Source organism: Empidonax traillii, unplaced genomic scaffold (assembly GCF_003031625.1).
Source record: "Empidonax traillii isolate 1590-97213 ecotype Southwest subspecies unplaced genomic scaffold, ASM303162v1 scaffold22:size5013007, whole genome shotgun sequence".
NCBI lineage: Eukaryota > Metazoa > Chordata > Aves > Passeriformes > Tyrannidae > Empidonax > Empidonax traillii.
Genome location: NW_020955215.1, coordinates 2482725 through 2504816, shown reverse-complemented (window position 1 = coordinate 2504816; position 22092 = coordinate 2482725). Strand labels below are relative to the sequence as shown.

General features: G+C 46.4%; 1 protein-coding gene across 1 annotated transcript; it reads right to left on the bottom strand.

The window, feature by feature from the left end:
- Positions 1 to 2828: 2828 nt before the first annotated feature.
- On the bottom strand, positions 2829 to 20363 carry NDFIP1 (Nedd4 family interacting protein 1). The gene is made up of 8 exons (XM_027902105.1): positions 20224 to 20363; positions 10607 to 10694; positions 9750 to 9880; positions 8821 to 8908; positions 8525 to 8649; positions 6826 to 6892; positions 6134 to 6239; positions 2829 to 4257 (listed from the first exon to the last, which is right to left on the bottom strand). The coding sequence occupies exons 1-7, from the start codon at positions 20266 to 20268 to the stop codon at positions 6136 to 6138; spliced, it is 648 nt and encodes a 215-aa protein (XP_027757906.1). The 5' UTR covers positions 20269 to 20363; the 3' UTR covers positions 2829 to 4257; positions 6134 to 6135.
- Positions 20364 to 22092: the final 1729 nt, after the last annotated feature.

The window sequence follows — 22092 nt, the reverse complement described above, 5'->3', positions numbered from 1 at the left end:
CCTCATGCTGCCCTCCAGATCCAGCAGTGACACCACTCCAGGACGATGCCCAGAGCCAGGAGTCACTGCCCTCACCTACCCCCTCACCCACCACCTACCAGTGCCCAAAGGATGCTCCAAGAACAATCTCCTGGTGCCCAGGTGGCTCCAGTGAAAAACACCTGAGGTTACAGCTCAGTGGCCCATTAAAGCTCACCGAGAGGTGATGGATATTTTGCAAACACCGATTTCCTACTTGGCATAGCCTCTGTTAAGTCAATTTTTTTTAAAAAAAGCAAGTCCACAGCACTGTTGTACTTTGCTGCACTTGGCCCTGGGACATGGACTGTGTTTCACTCCCTGGGACACTGCACACTTCGACTTCTGGCACAGACTCTTCCTGACACTCCAGAGCCTGGGCAGAAATCCCTGCCTTTTGCTTAATTGTTATATCCATTGCTATGAGGTTTTATTAACATATTTTAAGTTTAGCAAAAGGGGGCCTATGTCCACGTAAGTCCTAGGATTCGAAATTAGTTTCTAGGATACATTCTGCGATCGATTTGTTACGTACAGTGACTAAGCCCTTGTGTTATGGTAATTCCCTTCCCTGATGGGCTTTTGTCCATTCCCCAAAAATTTTGGGAAAAAAAGGTAGAATGGAAATCCTTATTGTGACCAGCACAGCACCTCTGTCCTGAGCTGAAATGGGATGGGGTAACAGCCCAGTTGAGCAACCAGTTGGAGCAATGAATGGATTTGGGCATTCAGAGGACCCAGGGGGGAGCACAACGACCCTGCCAGTACCTACTGAGTTGTGTTTTATTTGATTAATAACAGGTATCACCACTAAAACAGCCCTTGTAAACGTTCCATGTTCAAGGAGTTTTTAAATAGGTTCCTTAATCCAACTGCTACTGGTTTTGGAATATTGTATGTATTTTCAAACACATTTGTTTCTCTTTCCTTCTCATGAAAGCAATGCCATCTTTTAAACATGAGGCAATGAAAACAACAGTAGGTACTATGAAAACTTTATCATGTAAAGAGACAGCAGCGATTCCCACGGTCCCCCTGGGCATGGGTTGAGCTTCTGACCGAAGTTTCCTGGCCCGCTCAGGTGTTTGCCACCAGCCCCTGCTCCAGGATGTCCGGCTGTCCCCTCGGCCATCACATGGATGTGAGAGGAGCAGAGTGCATCAACCTCGAGGAGAGGTCAAGGCAATCCAGCCCGTGAATCACTTCCACTAACGAAGCCACTGAACGTGAGTCAGTCCTTGGCTTTGTGTGGCCAAGGCACAAAGTGTTTAATTCATTGGAGCATTTCTCTTGTGAGAAACAACTTCTGCAGTAAAGCCTAACGGTTTAGAGAAATCATTCCTAAATCCAGCAATACTTATCAACTTCTTGGAAATATAACTGTGTTATCTAGAGCAAGAGGAGAGGGGGAAATGTCTGTTTTAAGTAACTGGGAAGTCTCCCATGGACTGGTTTTATTTCTCAGCATAATCCTCTCTTTCACATGGATGACCTGGACAATTAGCACTGATATTTTTACTGGAACAGGTGGAAGAGCATCAACAACGGGCAGATCCCACTCCTTTCCTCTGTGGAGCTCCTACCTTCTCCATAGGCACATTTGATTTCCTCCAGCATGTGCTGTTCTCTCTTTAGCTGAGCCTTCTCCCTTTGGGTTGCTTTTTCTTCTTTCATAGGAACTGGAAATAAGATCTCAAAATGTGCTTCCTACTGATTTGGCTTGGAAATGACCTTAAGGCTCATCCAGTTTCAACTCCCTGCAAGGACACCTTCCACTACCCCAGGTTGCTCCAAGCCCTGTCCAACTGGCCTCGAACACTTCCAGGGATGGGGCAGCCACAGCTTCTCTGGTCAATCTGTGCCAGGGCCTCACCACCCTCACAGGGAAGGATTTCTACCCAATATCCCATCTGCACTCTGTCAGTTTAAAGCAGTTCCCCCTTGTCCTGTCACTCCAGGGCCTTGTCAAGAGCTTCATGGCTGGCTGAGCTCTCTTCCCACATGGCACAGTCGCTCCACAGGTGTGTCTGCCCTCAAAGCCTCCATCCCCCCACCCGGCTGACAAGGTGTGGGCAGGAAGGCCAAAGGCATTTACCTGGTCACTGCAGGTGACCACAGACCTGCCACTCAGGTGGTGTTAAGCAGCTGAGCTGTCACAGACCCAAAATAACTACTTGTGGCTTCTCCAGACCCCGCCACCCACCCATCTCTCCAGGTGCTCCCAGAACCACTGTCTGCAGAGGAACAACACGGCTTCAAGCCACCAAAGGAGGAGAAACAGGAATGCCAAATATTCCAGTTCTCTGAATATACAAGCCCAAATAAGGCCCAGATGCCAGGAGAGCAAACACAAGGCTGATCGACCAAGTTTGGGCAAATGTGATCCAGAGCTTCCCAGCGCTGCAGATTTTGCCTTGCAGGATAAAATTCCTAATTCTGTATTCACTTATTTCTGTTTGAAGAGAAATCTGTGGAACCTCCATCTGTCTCCGTCAGACCCAACTAACTGCTTGTTTGTGGGGACTGTGCATTTGAGACGTTCAGCCGTGAACCAAAACCAGAGTTTCACAAGGCAGGTAAGTCATGAAAATACTAAAAAATTCAAGAAACCCCCCAAAATGGAGTCACCGTTTCCTGACAGGCTGGCATTGCTTGGTTACAAAAAAGAAGATGGATACATTGATGTGGAGATCTGTATTACACTTCCTATGGAAAAGTGATGAAATTCCCCCAGATGATCTGCACTTGCCGTCGATAACCAGGTGTGATAACGCATCAAAAGTCAATTAAACACTGTTCTACAGCAAAAATTGCTACAGAAGAAGTGACATTTATTAATGTTCTGCTGTATTTACAGGTTGAACATAGTAAAATTCCAAAGTGAATTACCACTTGGCAGAAAGCACAGGAGTGCACATTAAATCTACATTTCGAACGCATCAGAGTCTCTGCTAACACAAATTATAAAAGCAGGAATTACAGGTATGTTAGGAATTGTCTCAAAAGTCCGGAGCCAAAGGGGAAAAAAGAAAAAAAAAGGCCTTTGTTTTGCAAGGTAATTTTTTATACAAAGTTGCAACGTGATCTTTCAGTTTTACACTACCAGACATGTTCCGTGAAAACCCCCGGATAGCCCAGAAAAAGTAGGTAGTGTGAAAGGAAAGTTTACTACAACACCGAGAACATAGACTGTTAAAAATTAATACTTGTACCACCTCTAAGTAATCCTCCTTCCTCTGACACCTCGGGACCTGGCCCCCTTTTCCTCCACGGGCAGCACAGGTGCTGCCGGATGGCAGGTGTGCAGCCACCGTGGGGCTGTCGCTTCAGCTTTTGAGATCATCCCTTTGCCACCGACTGGACAGGACAGGACAGGACACGGTGGGTGTGAGCTGGACAGGACCTGGGATGTGGGGGCTGTACAGGACAGGGTGTACGTGGGCTGGACAGGACAGGCTGTATGCAGGGTACGCGGACTGTACAGGACAGGACACTGCGTACACAGCTGTACAGGATGTGGTGCTGCATGGGCTGTACAGGACACGGTGTCACACAGCCTGTACAGGACACGGTGTACATGGGCTGTACAGGACATGGGTTTATGTGGGCTGTACAGGACACAACACACACGGCTGTACAGGCTGTGGCACCACGGGACTGTACAGGACACGGTGTTAAACGGGACACTCTGTACATGGGCTGTAAAGGACTCGGTGTGACACAGCCTGTACAGGACACGGTGTACATGGGCTGTACAGGACACAGTGTCACACAGCCTGCACAGGACGTGGTGTCACACAGCCTGCACAGGACACAGTGTACATGGGCTGCACAGCACACCCAGAGCCCAAGCAGCTCCCAAGCTGGAGGAGGAAATAAAGCAAGCCTGGCCCCTGCTGGCCCCGGGGACGGCTCATGCTACCAAATCACAACAAACTATCGCTGTAAGGCTTTATTAGCACGTCACAGACTCGACTGCAATAGCTGTTTCAAACATTAGCCACTAATGATTCAACAATTACAGAATTCTGCATTAATTATTAAAATTGTACACCTAAAAACAAATAGAAAGAAATGCTTCTCCTTTTTTTCTTTTTCCAACAGTACTTTTATTTATTTATTTTAAAGCAGGTGATTATTTTTTCTTCTGCTCCAGAGCCTTGATTCACTTCCTGCAGGTGTCCTGCTGCTTCTTGGGGGGGAATTCACTAATGCAGGAAGACATTTGCCAGAAAACATCTGTCGGAGAAGGATATTGAACACCGAAACTATAGTCAGAGTGTTATTTTGGAAAACAGAAGGATGTCGTTCACACAGAGCACAGGATGTCTAAAGACTTATGAAGTACCTCAGCACACAATGGCACGACTCCAGCAAAGTGCTCGGGAGTTTGTGCATATTTTACGGGATAATGCCAGGATCACATCCATTATTGCACACACAGGTGGAATAGCAAACACCAGCTTTCCACTGGATTCATTTCACCAGGCTGTATTTTATGGTTTGCAGTAGTTGCTCCTCTTCTAAGTTTCTAAAAATTATTCCTGCTCTAACATTAAAATGCTCATTCACCGTGCCCTTCTCATCGTGCCCTGCAGAGGAAATCTCATCTTAAGAACAGTAACACACTAAAAATCCAAGTCTTTCGCGGTTCCCTCACTCAGAATTTAGGATTAAAGATTTATTTTCAGGGGAATTGGGAAAGTTGTAATATTTGTTAATCATTCTGGACATTTATCTCAGTATATCGAAAGGAGAAAGTGCTTTTTGAAAGCTCTAAAATGACACATAAGAATTTAAACACTCTACACCTCCATCCTCACAAGCAAGGAATGAAGAAACATCTCAATAAATGGAAAATAAAGTTTTGGTAAAGAAGCAAAATTTTAAAAAAATTGTTCAGTGAGACAAACTATAGATGATAAAGCTGATTTGAAATGCTCACACTACATGACCATTGAACTGGGGCAAGTAAACGCTCTGGTGACTCAGCAGGAATCAGAAAGGATATTACAAATCCTGGAGGAGGTCATAAACCAGAACTTTGTTAAACAGAACTCAAACCTGTAAATAAATTGACTGAACTATTTTTACACACTATCACCAGTGGAAAATACTGCACAAAGGCTGTTTTGTGCTGCAGGTTCTCCTTACAGACTAGAAATGAAGCAGAATCTTAGGCAATTTGCAGTTCCTAATAAAAGGAAAGTGCATTTGGAAAATCAAGGCTCAGTTTTAAAACCTGAAGAATTTAATGACCCCCAATTTGAAGCGGGGGTTGGTTTGGTTTCTTCATACCACTGGCCCAGCTGCAATTGCTTCTGTCTTGGGCAAATTGGGAGTGTTATTATGATATTTCTAAAGGGAGCATCATGTTGCATTCCCCAGCTGGGAAGAAACCCATTCCAGGATTTCCTTCCCCTCAGGGAGGGACAGTTAATGCCAGGCCATTATCTGCTGTGAGCAGGAAATTATGCTACAAGGGTTCAGCTACTTAAGCCTCCTCCTTTAAAGCCCCATTAAGGCAGCAAGGCTGAGGTTCAGCATTAAAGCAAAAGACTTGCAGGCACTCAGCTTTCTGAAAGATGCTCAGGCAGGACAGTGTGTTCAGGTGGGAGGGGTTTTTGCAGAGCAAAGGTGTGCAAGAGTGTGATTTCTTCAGGAGCTTGGCAGCAATTTCAAACAGCAGGCAGAATTCAGACAAATTGCTCTTTCTGGGCCAAAAGCCAAAGGCACTGGCACATCCCTCTATCAACATTTTGTGACCTTTCCTCATGTTTAGGACACATCACGTGTTTCAAGCATGTGATTAATTCTGAAAGACACATTTGCCAAATACAGTGCAACACCAATGGGCAGAGATTGTTCTTGCAATAACTAGTCATGGAATCAAATGAATATACAATTCCTCACAGTAAAAACTCAGGGAGAAATGTCAAGTATTCCTCTGCTCCCCATCAAGTCATAGATACAAGAGCTGGGTACTGGATACCAGGAAACAACTGCTCCCTGCTGCCTTGTGTTCTAGAAATATTAAAGCAAAGTCTAGCCTAAAAGAGTTTCTAAACAGAGGTAAAAACAAAGCAGAACAAATTCAGGAAAACAGAAAGTTTACCTTTAGTAAATAAAGAGAACTCTGGTTCTGGGGAGAGTGGAAAAAGTGTCTGGCATCTTCCTAACCTTTGCATAATTAATAAATCCTCTGAGAAACAGCAGAAAACCTGGAGGGAAGAGACATTTGTCCAGTTAACACAGGTGCCGCTTCTTCAGTGAGAGAGGGAGCAGCTGAACTGCCCACTACAAGTACAGAGGGACTTCATCACCGGGATGCACAAGAGCTGATTACATACAACAATTATTTTTGGTAGCAATGACACCTAATCTTTTCATTTCAGGCAATTTCAAACCCAAACTTTCCCTGGGCAATCACAAATTTTTTGACTACAAATGAGATCCAGGCACTTCCAAAGCATAAAGGATATCCAAAGGATAAAGAAAATAAAACCAGGAAAGCAACAACCTACTCTTCCATTTAAGATGTAAAACAGATACAACATCAGTTACAAGCACTGTTCCTTTCTTTACTTCTTCTGGATGATAATCAGGATGCTGCCACCAAGAAATGGCAGCAGAGGGACAGTGTTTACTTGCCCTTAAAACCTGAAGGCATTTAGTAAGATGAGTATGAGGGTGACATTTCAGCTGTACATCTACACACACACATATTTAGCAGCCAGGAAAGCTGTGCTCACAAAATCCTGACTGGACTTACGGAATTTTTAAGCATCTTCACCTCCAAACACTCACCTAGTACAAGGAAGACCCACCAAAGCCAATACTGACCATCAAAGTAACCAGGAAAATAGGTGGAGAACTGAAAAACAAACAAACAAAAAAGATACGGGTTAGATCACATGGAAATTTCTGAATCCAAATCTATTCCCATTAATTTCAGCAATAACCAGATCAACACTGCACACAGGAGACCTCATGGAATGCTGCATTTCACCAGCTACACAGACTGCAGGGAATGAGTTACCTCCACAAACTGTTATTTATTGGTTTTCCATACACATCACACCGACTCTGACAAGGGGAACAGGACAGATTCAATACCCAGCCATAAACTCTGGCAATCAGTGGAGCACAAGGGCACTACTGGGCAAATATTCCTGTTTTATCTCGTGTCCTTGATCCTCATAAACCACAGTTGCAATTTCTGAAAGGGAAGACCGGGCTTGCAGCAGTGCCCCATGTTCATTACACTGTAAGGCTGGATGGTGTAGCCATTGAAAACAAAATCCCAGATCTGTGCAACCCTCTGACATGATTTTCTATTGGGAAAATTACTGCCTATTGAATGAAAGGCACCAGCACTATTACAGCACTGAGGCTCACTGCGCCAGTGGAAAATACAGTATAATTTCTTTCTTATTATTCTATTCAAGTTTAAGAACCTAACAAAATATAAACTTGTTATCAAAGTTTAAATCAAATCCAGAGTTAATGTCACCTCTTTCTGTAACATCTTTTAATCCACCAAACAGTTCTTAACACCACTGTTAAAAGATGTCCCCAAAAAGCTTCACTGACGACAGATAAAGTTAATAGATGCTATATTTACAAATTAGAATTCCCAGCCCCAAAAGATGAGGTATGAATTGACAGCCTAACACTAATGCCCTCTACTTCTACTTATGCACAGGTAACGAGATTCTTTGCTTGAAATTCAGCCTTTCAGCCTGGGATGTCTGCGTGCCATCATTTCATGGACTCCAAGTAACTTCCTGATGGAAATATTTTCTCCCAATCCCTCCAAAACCACTCATTTGAACAGAACAGCAGCTTCCTCCTGGTTCCCTCCTCTTGTGCCGCAGGGACGCTGCACCAGAGGGCACCAGAGGGCTTCTCCCACTGCGACTCTCCTCATCAGCCATCCCATCTTTTAGAGAATTTCGTTTATTTCCACAGGAAAGCCTAAGGAACATGAGACTGGAGAGGCACATCCCTGTGCCGATGGCAGGGCTGGCTTTACCTGGGTAAAGGTCTTACACAGATCAGATGATTGCTGCTGCTCAACACACCCCACATCCAGTACAGTGGCTCTGTCAGAGAAAGCCACATCTAGAACGAATCTCAGAATGGTTTGGGTTGGAAGGGACCTTAAAGCTCATCTCTTCCCACCCCCCTGCCACGGGCAGAGACACCTTCCACTTAGTCAGGTCACTCCAAGCCCTCTTCAGCCTGACCTTGAACACTTCCAGGGATGGAGCATCCACAACACACACCTGGGTGTGCAATCTGTATTTTCTTTACTGCTATAATAATTTCAGCATAGAAACAGGACAGAACTATGAAAAAGCTCTGTTCTTAGTGAATAAGTGGCTCAAAACTTATTTCACTTTTAAAAGCTAAATTTATCACTAACTTCAACATAAGGGAGATAAAAGTCTGGCTGAAAAGAGTATCAGTGTCTGGGCATGTTGTTTTGTACCACATAACTTACCCTGACAATAAGGATCCACTTAATAAGAGACAAACCAAACCCAGAAATGGCCCCATATCGTCCTGCAGCTGAAGTAGTCAGACAGAAAGACAAGAAAAATCCAATCCAGTTGAAGAGGAATGCCACTGAAAAAGCAGGAGAAAAGCAGCAGGTCAAGCCAATTTTATATTCCAAGAGAAAAAAAAAAATCATAAATCCCTTGCACACAGTTTTTTCCTGGTGCTACATAAACTAAGTGTGACCCAAACTATTTTGGGTCACTGCTTGAAAAGAAGTTCATTCCATCATGTACTTACTGAAGAAGGTGAGCATGAAAATGCCATCATTTCCTATCCTCAGCTGGTCAGTGTCATCAAAGTCATCCCGTGTCACAAAGTCATCATCCTGCAAATCAGAACGAAACACCACCATGGGGGCATTCAAGTCAGTCCCATCCATGCAGCAACCCCCGTTGTGCATGTGGCTTTTCAAAAAAGGGCTGGAATCCTAAATCTCAAAAGGCTACAAATACAAGCAGAAAAAAATTCCTGCTTCTCATCCTCAGATGATGCAGGGCATGAAATGTTATCTACATAACATGAAATTTATTTTTAACTTAGTCCAAGATGCAGCATGTCCTTCTCACTGTAAAGAATTCCTCTACTCATCAAAAAATTATCATATCAGCAAGGAATTTGGCTTCTATGAAGAACTATAATGAGCAGTGGACATGTAATGCTAGCAGGGGTGGAGGAAAGGGCTGAACAAGAGATAATGTTGAAAAAGCAAAAAGAAATAATTCTGACAGAATGGTTTTATCATCCTTGTATCAGCTACACTGACCTCCAGAAAAGTCAACCAAGTAAACAGCAGGAGTGTCAAGGGTAGATATGCCAGACAGCTGAAGAATTAATCCTAAATCGTTTTAAAAACAGAAAACCAAAACCCAGTGACAGAGCATAGGACTACAGTACAGTCCCTCTGTCAGCTTGCCAAGCTAATCTGGATAGCACATGCTGGTATTACTGAGATGTCTGACATCATCACAGCGCTCAGAGGAAAATTAAAAAGAAAAAAAAATAGCCACAGAACTCTCAGGAGTGTGTAATGACACCGCCTCAGAAAGCTTAAAAAACACACAAAAAAAACCCCAACACAAAAGACAAAAAAGTCATGGTATGTGATGGGCAGGAGTTAAAACAAGAAATTCTACCCTAGAAATGCTGGGACAGCCAGGTGCACTCACCCTCCCAGGAACCAAGGGAATGGTGGCCTCAGCCTTGGTTCTCTCTGCCTCGTCGTAACTGGGCAGGGTGGTGGCCACGTTGTACGATGGCGGCTTTGGGAATCCTGACTCATCCTTGTAGTCAAAATAAGCTGCACAAAAAACAGTTACAGAGAAAGCAACTTGTCAGTTCCTTAAAAACACCATGTTGGGAATGAGAAGTGTTCCAGGTGACTTCAAACAACTCAGTGCCTCTCCTGTGCCCTCCCCACCCTTCCAGCCTCTTGCCACCCTAAAACATTAGGTGAAAAGCATGGGAGCACCTTATGTGGTGTCAAGCAATTCACAGAACACTACCTGAACATGCTTGACTGTATTTATGTTTAAAACAACACCATTTGCTCTGTCTCTCCTGACTTGGATACTCAGAAATAGTTGTATTTCCAGATCCAAGTACTTATTAAGTGGTTATTAAAGTTATTAGTGGCATGTCAGGAGGATAATTCTTATGACCGAGTCCTTAGTGAAAAGTTCAGGAAGAGTGAATTCTCTAAAGGTTTTTAAGTAACAAGTCCTTTTGGGAAGGGACACAGTATCATCCAAATGCCAAATAATGAGAGGAGAACCACAAATCCTCACAGCACTTTGATTTTTAACTGTCTTCAATTTACAGAGAACACTGTGAACTGTAACTTGAACACCACTTGATGGGATGACATCAGATGAACACAGCCAAAATGCATCTCCTAAACCACAAGTACCAACAAGGCTCTCTGGATCAATTCTGATCCCTGCAGCTTGGGAAGTGCCAGCCATCGACGAGGAGAGCAGTGAACAAGAGCAGAGCAAGCCCAGCCCTTTCCCTGCAGGGCAGTTACCTGTGCTCTCCGCAGAAATGCTGCTGTAGGGCGGAGGGGCATCGCTCACCACCGGTGCAGTCTCACCCGGCTCCTCTTCATTCTGCAGCTGAACAGACCCAACACAGGAGGTTAAGGGGGGCTCTCGAGTGCTGTCACATCACCCCTGCAGCTTTAATTGCACACAACAGAGTCCTCTGGAAGGAGACTGTTCTGCAGCACCACGGGACACTGAGCAGCTGCTCCGCCTCCCTTCGAAGCACTCCCACTTGGAATGGTCAATATGCCATCTCAGTTTTAATGTGTTTTTAAATCCTCTCCTCACACACCTGGACTCCAACAAAGCACAGCACACAGCTTTCCAGTACCTTTCCATTTCCCTGGCACTTCCTCAGCTCCCACTGCTTAGGAGCAGCAGTTGCATGTGTTTCAGTCAAAGAAATACTGTGAGATACCCAACAAAAGACTCCATTGCTGCCTGTGACTTTGCTAAGGAAGTGTTTTTCCATGGATACATTACATAATGATGCACGTAAGTATGAATCTTGCCATTTCCCTTCAACCTTTCACACTGCATGACTGAAAAGGAGATGGTTTATTTTGTGCACTGTGCTTCCCACAGGCTCTATATAAATAACCACAGAGCTATCACGGGTACAGTGTCACTCGCACGAGGCAGGTGTGCCAGGCCGGCTTTGATCAAGGAAGCAGCAGTAGCAGGCCAACAATTCAAAGCAGAACACACTAGAAATGAGGCTACAGATGCCATCTCATTTTTAACTTCTTTCCATTTCCCACCATCTCAGCAGCAAAGTTGCTGAGGTTGTCTGCAGAATGACAACTCACCTCAAAAAAGCACCTTGGGACTGAACTGCTGCCCTGAGCAGGAGGTATTGCCCTTGTTTGCAATCAGCACTGAACAACATCTCCTTGAGCTTTCCCTCCTGACACCCAGCCAATGCTCCTGAAGCCATCCATGACATTCTGCCTTCTTTCCTTTGGACAAACATGTTGCTATTCAAGTCCTTCCAGACCTAACGCAGGGGTTGAGGGAGTGGGGTTGTGTTCTTATTTCACTTGTACGTCTAATCAGGGGAAAAAAACCCAAGCAACTCCCACTTCTAAAGGCAGACTTTGGATACACAACTGTGTTTTGGGTTTCTATTCCTTTTGCCACCTAAGATCAAAGATTACAGAATCCCAGGATTGTTTGGGTGGGAAGGGACCATAAAGCTCATCTCACTCCACCCCCCTGCCATGGGCAGGGACACCTTCCACTATCCCAGGTTGCTCCAAGCCCTGTCCAACCTGGCCTTGGACACTTCCAGGGATGGGGCAGCCACAGCTTCTCTGGGCGACCTGTGCCAGTGAAAGTCTATAATCTATAGCCTGTTCCAGATCAGACCATATCTATGTCCTCTGTGAAAATCCTGACTGGGCTTAGCAGGTGACAACACGAGTGATTCTCTTGGCAGGTCCAAGGGGTTGCCCGAGAGGGGAAAAGGGGAGGAAATAATACTGGGAAGTGCTGGGAAAAAAAAATCAGGAGCATTGTCCAGCTGTATCAAATCAACAGAGCATCACAGCCCTGAACTCTGATTCACCATCAGCTGGAGCTCACCCTGCTCGTCTGACAGCAAGCCACCAGCCTCTCCCCATTCACGATTTCCAAACAGAAGAGGTAGGAAAAAATAAGAGTACTGATCAGCCCCAAGCTTTCTGGGTAAGAACTCCTCACATGACACAAAGCTGAGCCACTTCCTTGAAGAAGGAGAAATTCAGTGATCCGGATGAAAATTTAATCCGTGTTATGCCAGGAGCAGCTGTGGCTCTGGGAGACATCCGAAACACTGGTCCCTGGCCAGATGTGAACCACAGCAAATAATCCCTCCCTGTGCCCTGGCAGTGAGGCCACGGGGCGTGAAGGTGGCAGGACCTGCCTCACCTGCAGCTTTAATGAGCCCCAGGGCACAAAGCAATGGCAGCAACTCCCACCACAGCAATGCATCTTCATCTTCTCAAACCAGCTCACTCAGCATGAGCCCTTTCCAGGAAACAAAAATGCCTTATTTTATAAACCCCATGGCACTCAGCCATTAGAAGAAAATGCAAGCTAACTTGTGAAGTAATTGCCTATCAAAATATGCTTTAAAAATTAAAAAAAAAGAGACAGCACTACTGCAGAAATCCAAAACCAGCCTGCACAGAGCACGAAGGGCAACTAAAGGGACAGAGCAACACACAGCCAAACTACTTGGTTCAGTCTCTGCCCAGAGAAGCTTTGAGTGCCAAATCCCTGGAAGTGTTCAAGGTTGGGTTAGATGGGGCATAGAGCAACCTGGGATAGTGGAAGGAACAGGATGAGCTTTAAGGTCATAGCTTTAAGGTTCCTTCCAACTCAAACCATTCTGTGACCCTCTCAGCTTTGTAGTCTATGAATTCTCAGAAAATGCTCCACTATGCTTATTGTCAGTCTATCCATGAAAATCCCACACATCTACCCTTTTTAACTTCTGCCTAGGCAGGACCCAGTCTGTTTACAGAGGAGGAAAGGCTCTGGCACACCTGGGACACTCTGGATACCACATGCCCTGTGTTAGCTGCTCTCCAGGTTGAGGGGGTGGCAGAAATTAAACCCCTCATGTCTGTAAGAAAGAAGACATGTACAACCTTGAGAGCGCAATCACCAAGGAGGGGGAAGGAAAGCATTACATGTGACAACACTGGAAGAGATGAAACAAAAGAGGACGCAGATAATTGAGTGGAATATTAACTCCTACTACTGGTTCTTCTTTCAATAGTAAAAAGAAATATATGTTCTTCCACCAATGTCATGTGGGAGAAAGCAGCTGAATTCACTGCTGGCTTCAAACATCACTATTCAGGTAATGACACAAAAAATGCAGCTACTTTCTAAAGCAGAGCTCGAGGCTGTAGGAGGTTACAGTTATAAAAACCAGATTTTTCTTCTAATGGACAAGGTACACAAATGCCTTCCAGCCGTTTTAATGATTCCAGGCATCTAAAATTCAACTAAGTGCCTCTTAGCAGAGCAGGGAGGGTTCATGTGACAGGAAGAATGACTCATGAGGCCTCGCAGGGCCGGCAGTGCTGCGCTGCCCTGGCCTCCTGTGTCCCATCTGACCTGCACAGCTCCAGGTACGCTCTCAGCTCCCAGGAATTCTCCTCTGGGCCACCCCGGAGGCTTCAGAACCTGGAAAACCTGGTTAAAGCAGTGTTTGACTTCAGTCTGTTTGGCTGAGGCTGTGGGGTAATTCTTTCCTTGATTCACTGATGGATTTTAGCTTTTAAAGCAAGATTCTGGTATTTGTGGCAATAAGGCAGTCTTTACAGCCATGCACACAGTTATTAAAAAACAGTTTGGCTGTGACAGCTAAAACAACAGAAAGCTGCCTGACAGAACACCCAGGGATATTTATTTTCCAAAAACCAGAATCAGAAGCCTGGCACTGAGCAGGACATCACCTCTGGCTGCCACTTCCCCCTGACCGAGACACATCCTGAGTAAATACACACAGCACAGCAGCATGAAAGTTCAAACTGTTTGGAAATATTTCCATGTAGACTTTGAAGAAAGCATTTCCAATAAATATACTCGTTAATTCTTCCAAATTTCCTAAACTCAGCATAAGGGCTGCTGACACGGTTTTGGATCTTTAAATTCCCCTTCCCCAAGTCCTGCATGTAAATATTTTTACTTTAAATCAGCATTACTACAAGCTTGGCCTTAGCAATATATCACAGTAATGTGCTAAGTCAGCCATTTATCATCAATGTTTACTGTGTTCCAGTTCTTATTTTACGTTCTGGCAGACTGGACAGAACTGCACAGAAATGCCACAGAGGAATTCTAGAGTGAAGATAACCCTCACCATGTCTCGGTTTTGTTGTTACTATGGTTTCTCCTGAGATTATTAAAAAGGCAGATATTTTGGCTAATGATAGAAAGAAAATCAATTTTTTTTTTTAAAAGGTGACAGGAATGATTTTTTCCAGAACTATGAAATCATAAGCTTTGCAAGCCAAACATTAAAATAAATAAATACCTAGAAATATGTATTGCTACTAAACTTGAGAGTATTCCAGCAAGGCACCAGCCTGCCCACAAAAAGGATTACACTCATTCCCATCTCAACAACCCTGACTCTTCTCCTTCCATATCCCTGGCCTTTTGGAAGCAAATTAAAGTTGCTGTCAACTCTGAAGAGAACTATTTTATTGACTTATGCTTCACTTTAAATGCATCCCACTTTGAAATCCTGACTTTTGCCCGATGCTGTTGCAGATTCCTATAACTTAATATCAGCTTATTAATCAGCAGGAATAATGATAAGCTACTAGACAAGCCAACCCACACCCATCAGCCCTCTCCTTGATGAGCAAATAACTGTTTTCTCCCCCAGGCACTTCCAGCTGATTTCCTGGAGCATTGCCAGCCCTGAGGAGCGTGTCTGCCCCAGCTCCCTGCACCCAGCACGAAGTGTGCTGAGCACTTCTTAGGTGACACATTTGGCAGCTGTGCTAAGCCATCCCTCCCCTGACTTCTCCCTGCCCCCGGGAGATGCCAACGCTCCTGCCCGGGCCATGCTGGGAAACCGTTTCTCCCCACGGCCCTGAGCAGAGCCTGGATCCGGGAGTGGCCTCCAAGGCCTGTGCCAGCCTGAGATTTTCTTCATGGAAAGGGTTGTCAGACATTGGAAGGGGCTGCCCAGGGAGCTGGTGGAGTCACTGTCCCTGGAGGGGTTCAAGGAATGCCTGGACGTGGCACTCAGTGCTCTGGTCTAGTTGACAAGGTGGGGATCGGTCACAGGATGGACTCGATTTTGGAAGAGTTTTCCAACCTCGATGGTTCTGTGATTCTGAAATACTCCTCCATTTTAATAAAGGACTGAAAACTGTGCCTCCACTCCCTCTCCCACCTTTCACCTCTTTTTCCCCAGCTGGACCAGCTCCCTGCCACACAGCAAGAACACATGGAGCAGAAACCAGCAGGAGCATCCCCCTGAGGGGACATTTGCAATGACCCCGGGAGCCACCAAGGTAAAAACACAAACCAAAACGTATTTTACGTCCGTCAAAATACAATCTGTGCTCACAAGGATGCTCTTCTTCTCTGACTCACTGCAGCCAAGGGCCTCACAACAAAGAAATACTCCTCAGTCCTGGGAAACACACTAATGTAATTCCCTCTTTTCTGTTCAAACAGGGAATTAGACTGGTCTGGACAGACTGTAAACAAGCACTTGGGCCAGCACAAACCTGCACCCACAGACTGGTCTTAAGCTTGAGTGTTCAAGATCTTAATATGGAAGAAGTAGGTTTTAATCCTAGATAGCTGTAATTAAATTTCTCCCACTTAACAAAGCATAAGGCCTTCTCATAAAAGTCAGGATCAGATTAATGTTTTTCAGGACATTAAGGCATCACAGAAAGAATTCTGAATCTTTTAAACATTTTAAAATATCACATTTTTAAAAACTGTCATATGAAGAAAGTTAAAAACATTTGATTGTGCCATCATATACCAAATTTGAATATTTCACCAGAGGAAGGAACAGAATGCTTGGATTCACCTTAAACCTGAATTTTTCTCACTAGTCCCAAGGACAAAGGATGACAGTTCACACACACGGAAGTTTTTATACTTGCTTTCTAAAAGGCTGCTTTTAGGACATGATGCCAAGCTCACCTAAAGAGGCACTACGTCCTCTGGGAGCCACTTAACAACCCAAAGCCCTCAGAGATTGTTCCTACAGCTGCTTCCCAAGGAGGTTACTGAGCCCCACTGAATTTCAGTGAAGAGAGAAAAGGCACCAAAGGAGCCCAGCTCAGAGTCCAACACAATCCTGACTCCCGAGATAATATTTTATTTAAAAGTGTGCATGCAAAGCTATTTTCTCCTGTTACACAAGCTGTGTGATGACACTGGACTGCTACTGTTTCCCTGCCTTTCCCACGTCCTTTGAGTTTTACAGATGGAATGTATTTTAGTTCTATAATTACTTCTTCACATAGAATCACTAAAACCTTGTGAACTCACCTGACAGGTAGTGTTGCCTACAGAGGTGGGTATTTCAGAAGAAAACAACCAGACTTTAGTCACAGCCTGGGCTGGACATGGGGCAGCTTCAACACAACCCAAGAGCAGCAGCTGCACAAGTGATTTTATGCTACAATTTTTTTTTTAATCTTAACTTTTTTTTTTATGTCAATGGACATCTCCTTTTCTACTTTAAATAAATAAATAAGAGTGTAAACAACCTATCCTGGAAGTTTTCTTACCATTGTTATTTTAGCTAGAACATATGCACACTAAAAGTACCTCACTGAGAAAACAGTCACTGACATCTCTAATTCGAACTGCTGACATTAAAAGATTTGGTACATTCTCATTTTTTAGCTTTGATATGTGTGCCCATTTCAGTTAAGAACTTAAATACAAGCTTAAGGTACCCACGAGGCAGCAACTGACACCTGCCTCCCTGTTCCACTCCAGCCTTCCCAGATATTAAGGAAGCATCATGGTCCTTTGTGGATTTAAATTCTATTCCCATTCTATCTTCAGGAATTCTACCTTCTACAGTTTCACTGAAAGAAAAACAAACAAATGGGAAAAATCTTTCTTCCCTATTTTTCCCATAGCCACCTCCCTTTATGGAATGATTCATGATCCATGTAAGCCTTCAACAAGTGGAACAGGAAGAAATGGCACTTAAAAAGGAATATGTCTTCATTATTTAACACTCCCACCATTTCCTAGGTGGGTTTACATTACTCATACACCTCACATTTATTTTCGAATGCTTCAAGTGAAAAGCAGACCTGGCTAACACAGAGTGTAAATAAACCTGTTAAAGCCAGGCTATTTTTTCCAGAATGGAGGATAATTTCTATTCCAAGGATGAAATACAGTTCTGCCACTGAACTCACAATCCAGGCACTATGCTCAAAAGGCTTTAAACCCCTAATCCCAACAACATCCCTGTGTAACTTTCCCAAAGGCAGGTCAAAATGACAACAGCCTCCCAGTGCCCCTTTTTGGGACACGGTGTACCTTTTTGGGACACAGCACTGCCTGGAACAACACTTCCAGGGCAGTCTGCAGCCCTCCTTCCTCCCAAACCTCTCCCACTCGGGCCTCCACAAGCACAGCCCTGGCATCCAGCCTGCAGAGGAGGATCCAAATCCCGCTGTCTGCCCCGGTCACCCTGCCCCAGCCTGGTTCCTCATGGAAGGGTCCAGGGAAGCTGAAATCCCTTCTCCAGAGTTTTAGCTTTATTCTGCACAGAGCTGCACTTCCTCAGTTCGTGAGCTCAGACTCGCATCGTCCAAAGCCACCACTGCAGGCTATTTTTTATCAGATTATCTCATGCCTGAACAAAGCCCAGGGTTAGAAAGTTGGCTTTGGAAAATAAATCAGTGAACAGCCCTTGAGCACTGCCCGCACTGGGGAACGGACACAGGCTGTAAGTTTGCAGGGAAGGGGCTGCTGAGGGGCACAGCCCACACTTCCACCTTCCCAGCTTCCATCCACAGGGCTGAGGAAGGGGTGGGTGAGGAAACACACAGGTTTCAAACTCGTTTATCTATTTCTGTTGTTCTCAGATCATCCTCATTAACTATCACTTTTTGTTCCTGAAAATACAGGCACTTGAGGAATCTTACATATTTGTACATGTTCAATAGTGCCCACTCCTCACCAGTGCTGCTCCTACACACATGTGGATACACCAGTAACCCTTCCTGGAGCAAGGATACAAATTCCCAGCATGTTTGGGCATTTACCTGTACAGGAACCACCTATGAGTGTAACCAACCCCACTAATCCATTACACCCATCAGCCGAAAAGAAAAAAGTTCTAAAATTCCTCCACTGCCTCATAATCCAATAATTTAAAGGATTAAATGAGTTTGTTCTGAATTTTTCCAGGCTACCCCCACTTACTTGGTACTCTAGCCCTTATCACTTCACTATCAGTCTGTCAACATTCATTATTGTACATTCACAAACACAGTAAGTTTCAAAACATGGAAGAAAAACAGACACATTCAATGCTAGAGAGACACTCCCACACTCTCATCTCCTCTTCATCTAAATCCCAACTCTGCATCTTTACAGCTTGCAGGGTTTCTCAGAGCAACACAAACATTAGGAGCCAGTTCAGCAATAGGACACTTCACAATAAGAATACCTGGTCCTGGCAGAGGGCGAGGAAAGCAAAGCAATTTCTAAAGAGCTACACAAAAGTGAATACATTTACATGTGAAAATCTGACTCTGCGCTCCAGTTACACCAGTCGCTTCACAGGCCTCCATTATCTGCTTGTCTTTAGCAGTGCAAATCCTCTGGCACAGCCTGGCTCCCTAATCTCCGCAGCACCATGCACGGCTACGCTCCACAGATGAGTCTGCTGTGTGTCTGTGAGGTGTGAGCAGGAGCTGGGCAAACAACAGCTTTACTCAGCCCTCTTTAAGGAAACCAGGAGTGCATTATCAGCCAGGAACAGGGTGACCAAAGACCAAGGCAACAGGGTCCTTCAGCAATTCTGTCACCTATCCCCATGAGCTCCAGGTGATGGGACACACTGCTAGATCCCTTGGGAAAAGGTTTTTGTGAAGACACTTTTCAGGGTCGACACCAACGGAAGGACTGCACCGAGAAGGGCGATTAGTGCAGAGACCTGGTTATTTATCCCTACCAGTTCCAAGAACAACACAAAGAGATTTGCCATTTTAAGTGAACACATCTGTTTAGCACAGAACAACCAAAAAGAAAAAAGAAAACACCTGAGTTTTACTTAATTTTCACATTGCCAGCACGTAATAACACAGAGACCTCCAGCTGTCAGATGAGACAAGTACTCCATCCCATGGGAGGGTGTATTTCGAACTCTTGACGAGAGCGAGCCTACCCACGCTGGAAAGGCTACCGAGGAAAAGTCACAACACAGCGATTTCCTGTGAGAACCCCGGTTCAGCAGGAGCGAGATGGGTGCTGCTCCGAGGGGTTTCTCCCTCACTTGTAGTAAGGATTTCTCCATGTCAGAAAGGCGCCGGCCAGAACTGGGTCACACCGAGGGGCCCAGCTGAGCCCCGACCCTTCCCGAGGGGCGGGCAGTGCTGACAAACGGGAGGCAGGGGAGGGAAGGACTACCCCGAATTCCCGAGGGAGCTCTGCAAGGCCAGCCCCCGGCCTGGGGGGGTTTCAGAGGAGCCTACACATGAAAGGTCGAATAAAACTAACGGTGACCTCAGGCCGATGCGGAACGAGCCCGTTCCCCGGGGGATTCGCTGACCCGCGGGGGGGAACGACAGGCGAGGACAGCGCCCTGCGCCAAGGTCGGGACCCGCCCCGGGACAGGGCAAACACCCGGCCCGGCGCACACACCGCCCCGGGACAGGGACAGCCGGCCCCGGGCACACCTGGCCCCGGGCACACCCGGCCCCGAGCCTGCGGGAAGCGGCTCCGCGGCCGAGCCCGGCCCGGCCCCACGGGGACCCGCGGCCTCCGCCCCGGGCGCCGCCGCCAGCCCAGGCCGCGGGCCCAGCCCCGCTCCCGGCCCCGCCGCCCCGGGAGCCGCCCGGCCCCGGCCCGGCCCGGCCCCGCCGCCCCTCACCTGCTGGTAGCGGCCGGTGCTGGGCTCGGCGGCCGCGGCCGCCATGGCGCTCCGGGCTCGGTGCGGGCGCTGCGCAGGCGGAGGCGGCGGCGGCCCGGTCGGTGCTCGCTGCGGGCTCCGCTCGCTCCCGCCCTCCCCGTCACGCTCGGCCGCGCCGCCTCCCGCCCCGCCCGCCGGAGCCGCCCGGGGCCGCGGGAGAACGGAGTTACAGGATCACGGAATCTTTGAGGCTGGGAAAGACCTCTGAGATCACAGAGTCCAACCTGTGACCCATCCCCACCTTGTCAACCAGACCAGAGCGCTGAGTGCCACGTCCGGTCGTTCCTTGGACACCTCCAGGGATGGGGACTCCACCACCTCCCTGGGCAGCCCCTTCAATGCCTGACAACCCTTTCCAAGACGAAACTCCTCCTGATGTCCAACCCGAACCTCCTCCGGCACAACTTGTGGCCATTTCCTCTTGTCCTGTCCCTTGTTCTCTGGGAGCAGAGCCCGACCCCCACTTGGCTCCCCCCTCCCGTCAGGGAGTTGCAGGGAGCAAGAAGGTCCCTCCTTGAGCCTCCTTTTCTCCAGGCTGAGCCCCCCAGCTCCCTCAGATGCTCCTCACATGACTGACTCTCCAGCCCCTTCCCCAGCTCTGTTGCCCTTCCCTGGACACACTCCAGCTTCTTAATGCCTTTTTTCTGTGAGGGGCCCAGAACTAGACATGGAGTCAGAAAATCGATGTCAACCCGTGGTGACAAACACCGCCACCTCGATAGCAACACACCAGGACCAGCGCTCAGAAACCAGCACCATAGGAGCCATCCTGACCAAGCCCTGGTCCTACATCCCCCCCCACCTATCCCTGTCCCACCGCCACTTCGCGGTGCCGACGTGTGCCCGTGCAGGCAGGGAAGAGGCAGCGACTGCTGCACCACAGCTGAGCCAAACACAAGATGTTGGCCAACTCCTCCGAAAGCGCCGTCAGCTCTTCCATATCCACATGAAGCAGATGGTGTTGCAGCTTAGAAATTTCTTTCCAAAAGGAGCACGTGCAGGAAACCACGCAGCGAGACAAGTTGGTTTATTCAGGGAGTTTTTGCGTTGTTACATTGGCTAGGAGACTTTCCAACTTGTGTAACCTTTATTTTCTACATGCACAGTTCAGCTGTAGTCAGGCTTGCACAAAATTACCCACATCAATCCCTAAGGTTGATGAGATTTAAATATATCAGCTTTAGGATGAGGAAGGCTGAATCAGCCCCTCTGGGATTCCAAGCTGCAAATTCAGAGTTGCAAGCGTTTAAGCCCAAGGACATGGGTTTGAACTGCAACTCAGTCATAAATACATGCCTCGATGCTCATTATTCAGTGCCATAATCAGGTTGGATTCTTTTTTCCCTATATTTTGCCTTTGAGGCGTAGGTAGTTCATCGATGTCTTAGTGAGATGAATGAACATCCCAGTTCTCATGCTGAAGGAGAGGCAGGAACCGTGAGGGATTTTAGCCAGGAATAACCTCAAAGAGTGACTCCTGAGAAATTGCTGGAGAAGGCAAGTTTCCTGCAACACAGGTGCCTTTGAAGGAGCTGGAACAGGAGCTGCAGGCACTGATAGACTCTGGTTTCACCTTTCCACCAGATTCACAATTTGCACTGAGAAATTTTGCTGCAGTAAGGAACTGTCCTGATGACATGCATGGATTTACTTGCCGCTGAGGTGGGATTACATCCCTAAGTAAGGCTGTAGCCACAGTGGTAATTAGCTGCACAGTGATTGACTTGGACAACACATAGATTAAAATAAGATGCAACCTGTATACATCCCCAGAGAAGATGCTGGAATGTATCCTGGAGAACTGGTGAAAACGTTTGTGTCAAAGCCGTT

What these genes read in the sequence shown, in the direction of transcription:
- NDFIP1 (XM_027902105.1), bottom strand. Translation starts at nt 20,268, where the DNA reads ATGGCGGCCGCGGCCGCCGAGCCCAGCACCGGCCGCTACCAGCAG. An exon ending in CATTTCTGCGGAGAGCACAG is followed by an intron (nt 9,881 to 10,606) that starts GTAACTGCCCTG and finishes TTTTTTGTGCAG; the next exon opens with CTTATTTTGACTACAAGGAT. An exon ending in TTCCCTTGGTTCCTGGGAGG is followed by an intron (nt 8,909 to 9,749) that starts GTGAGTGCACCT and finishes TCTGATTTGCAG; the next exon opens with GATGATGACTTTGTGACACG.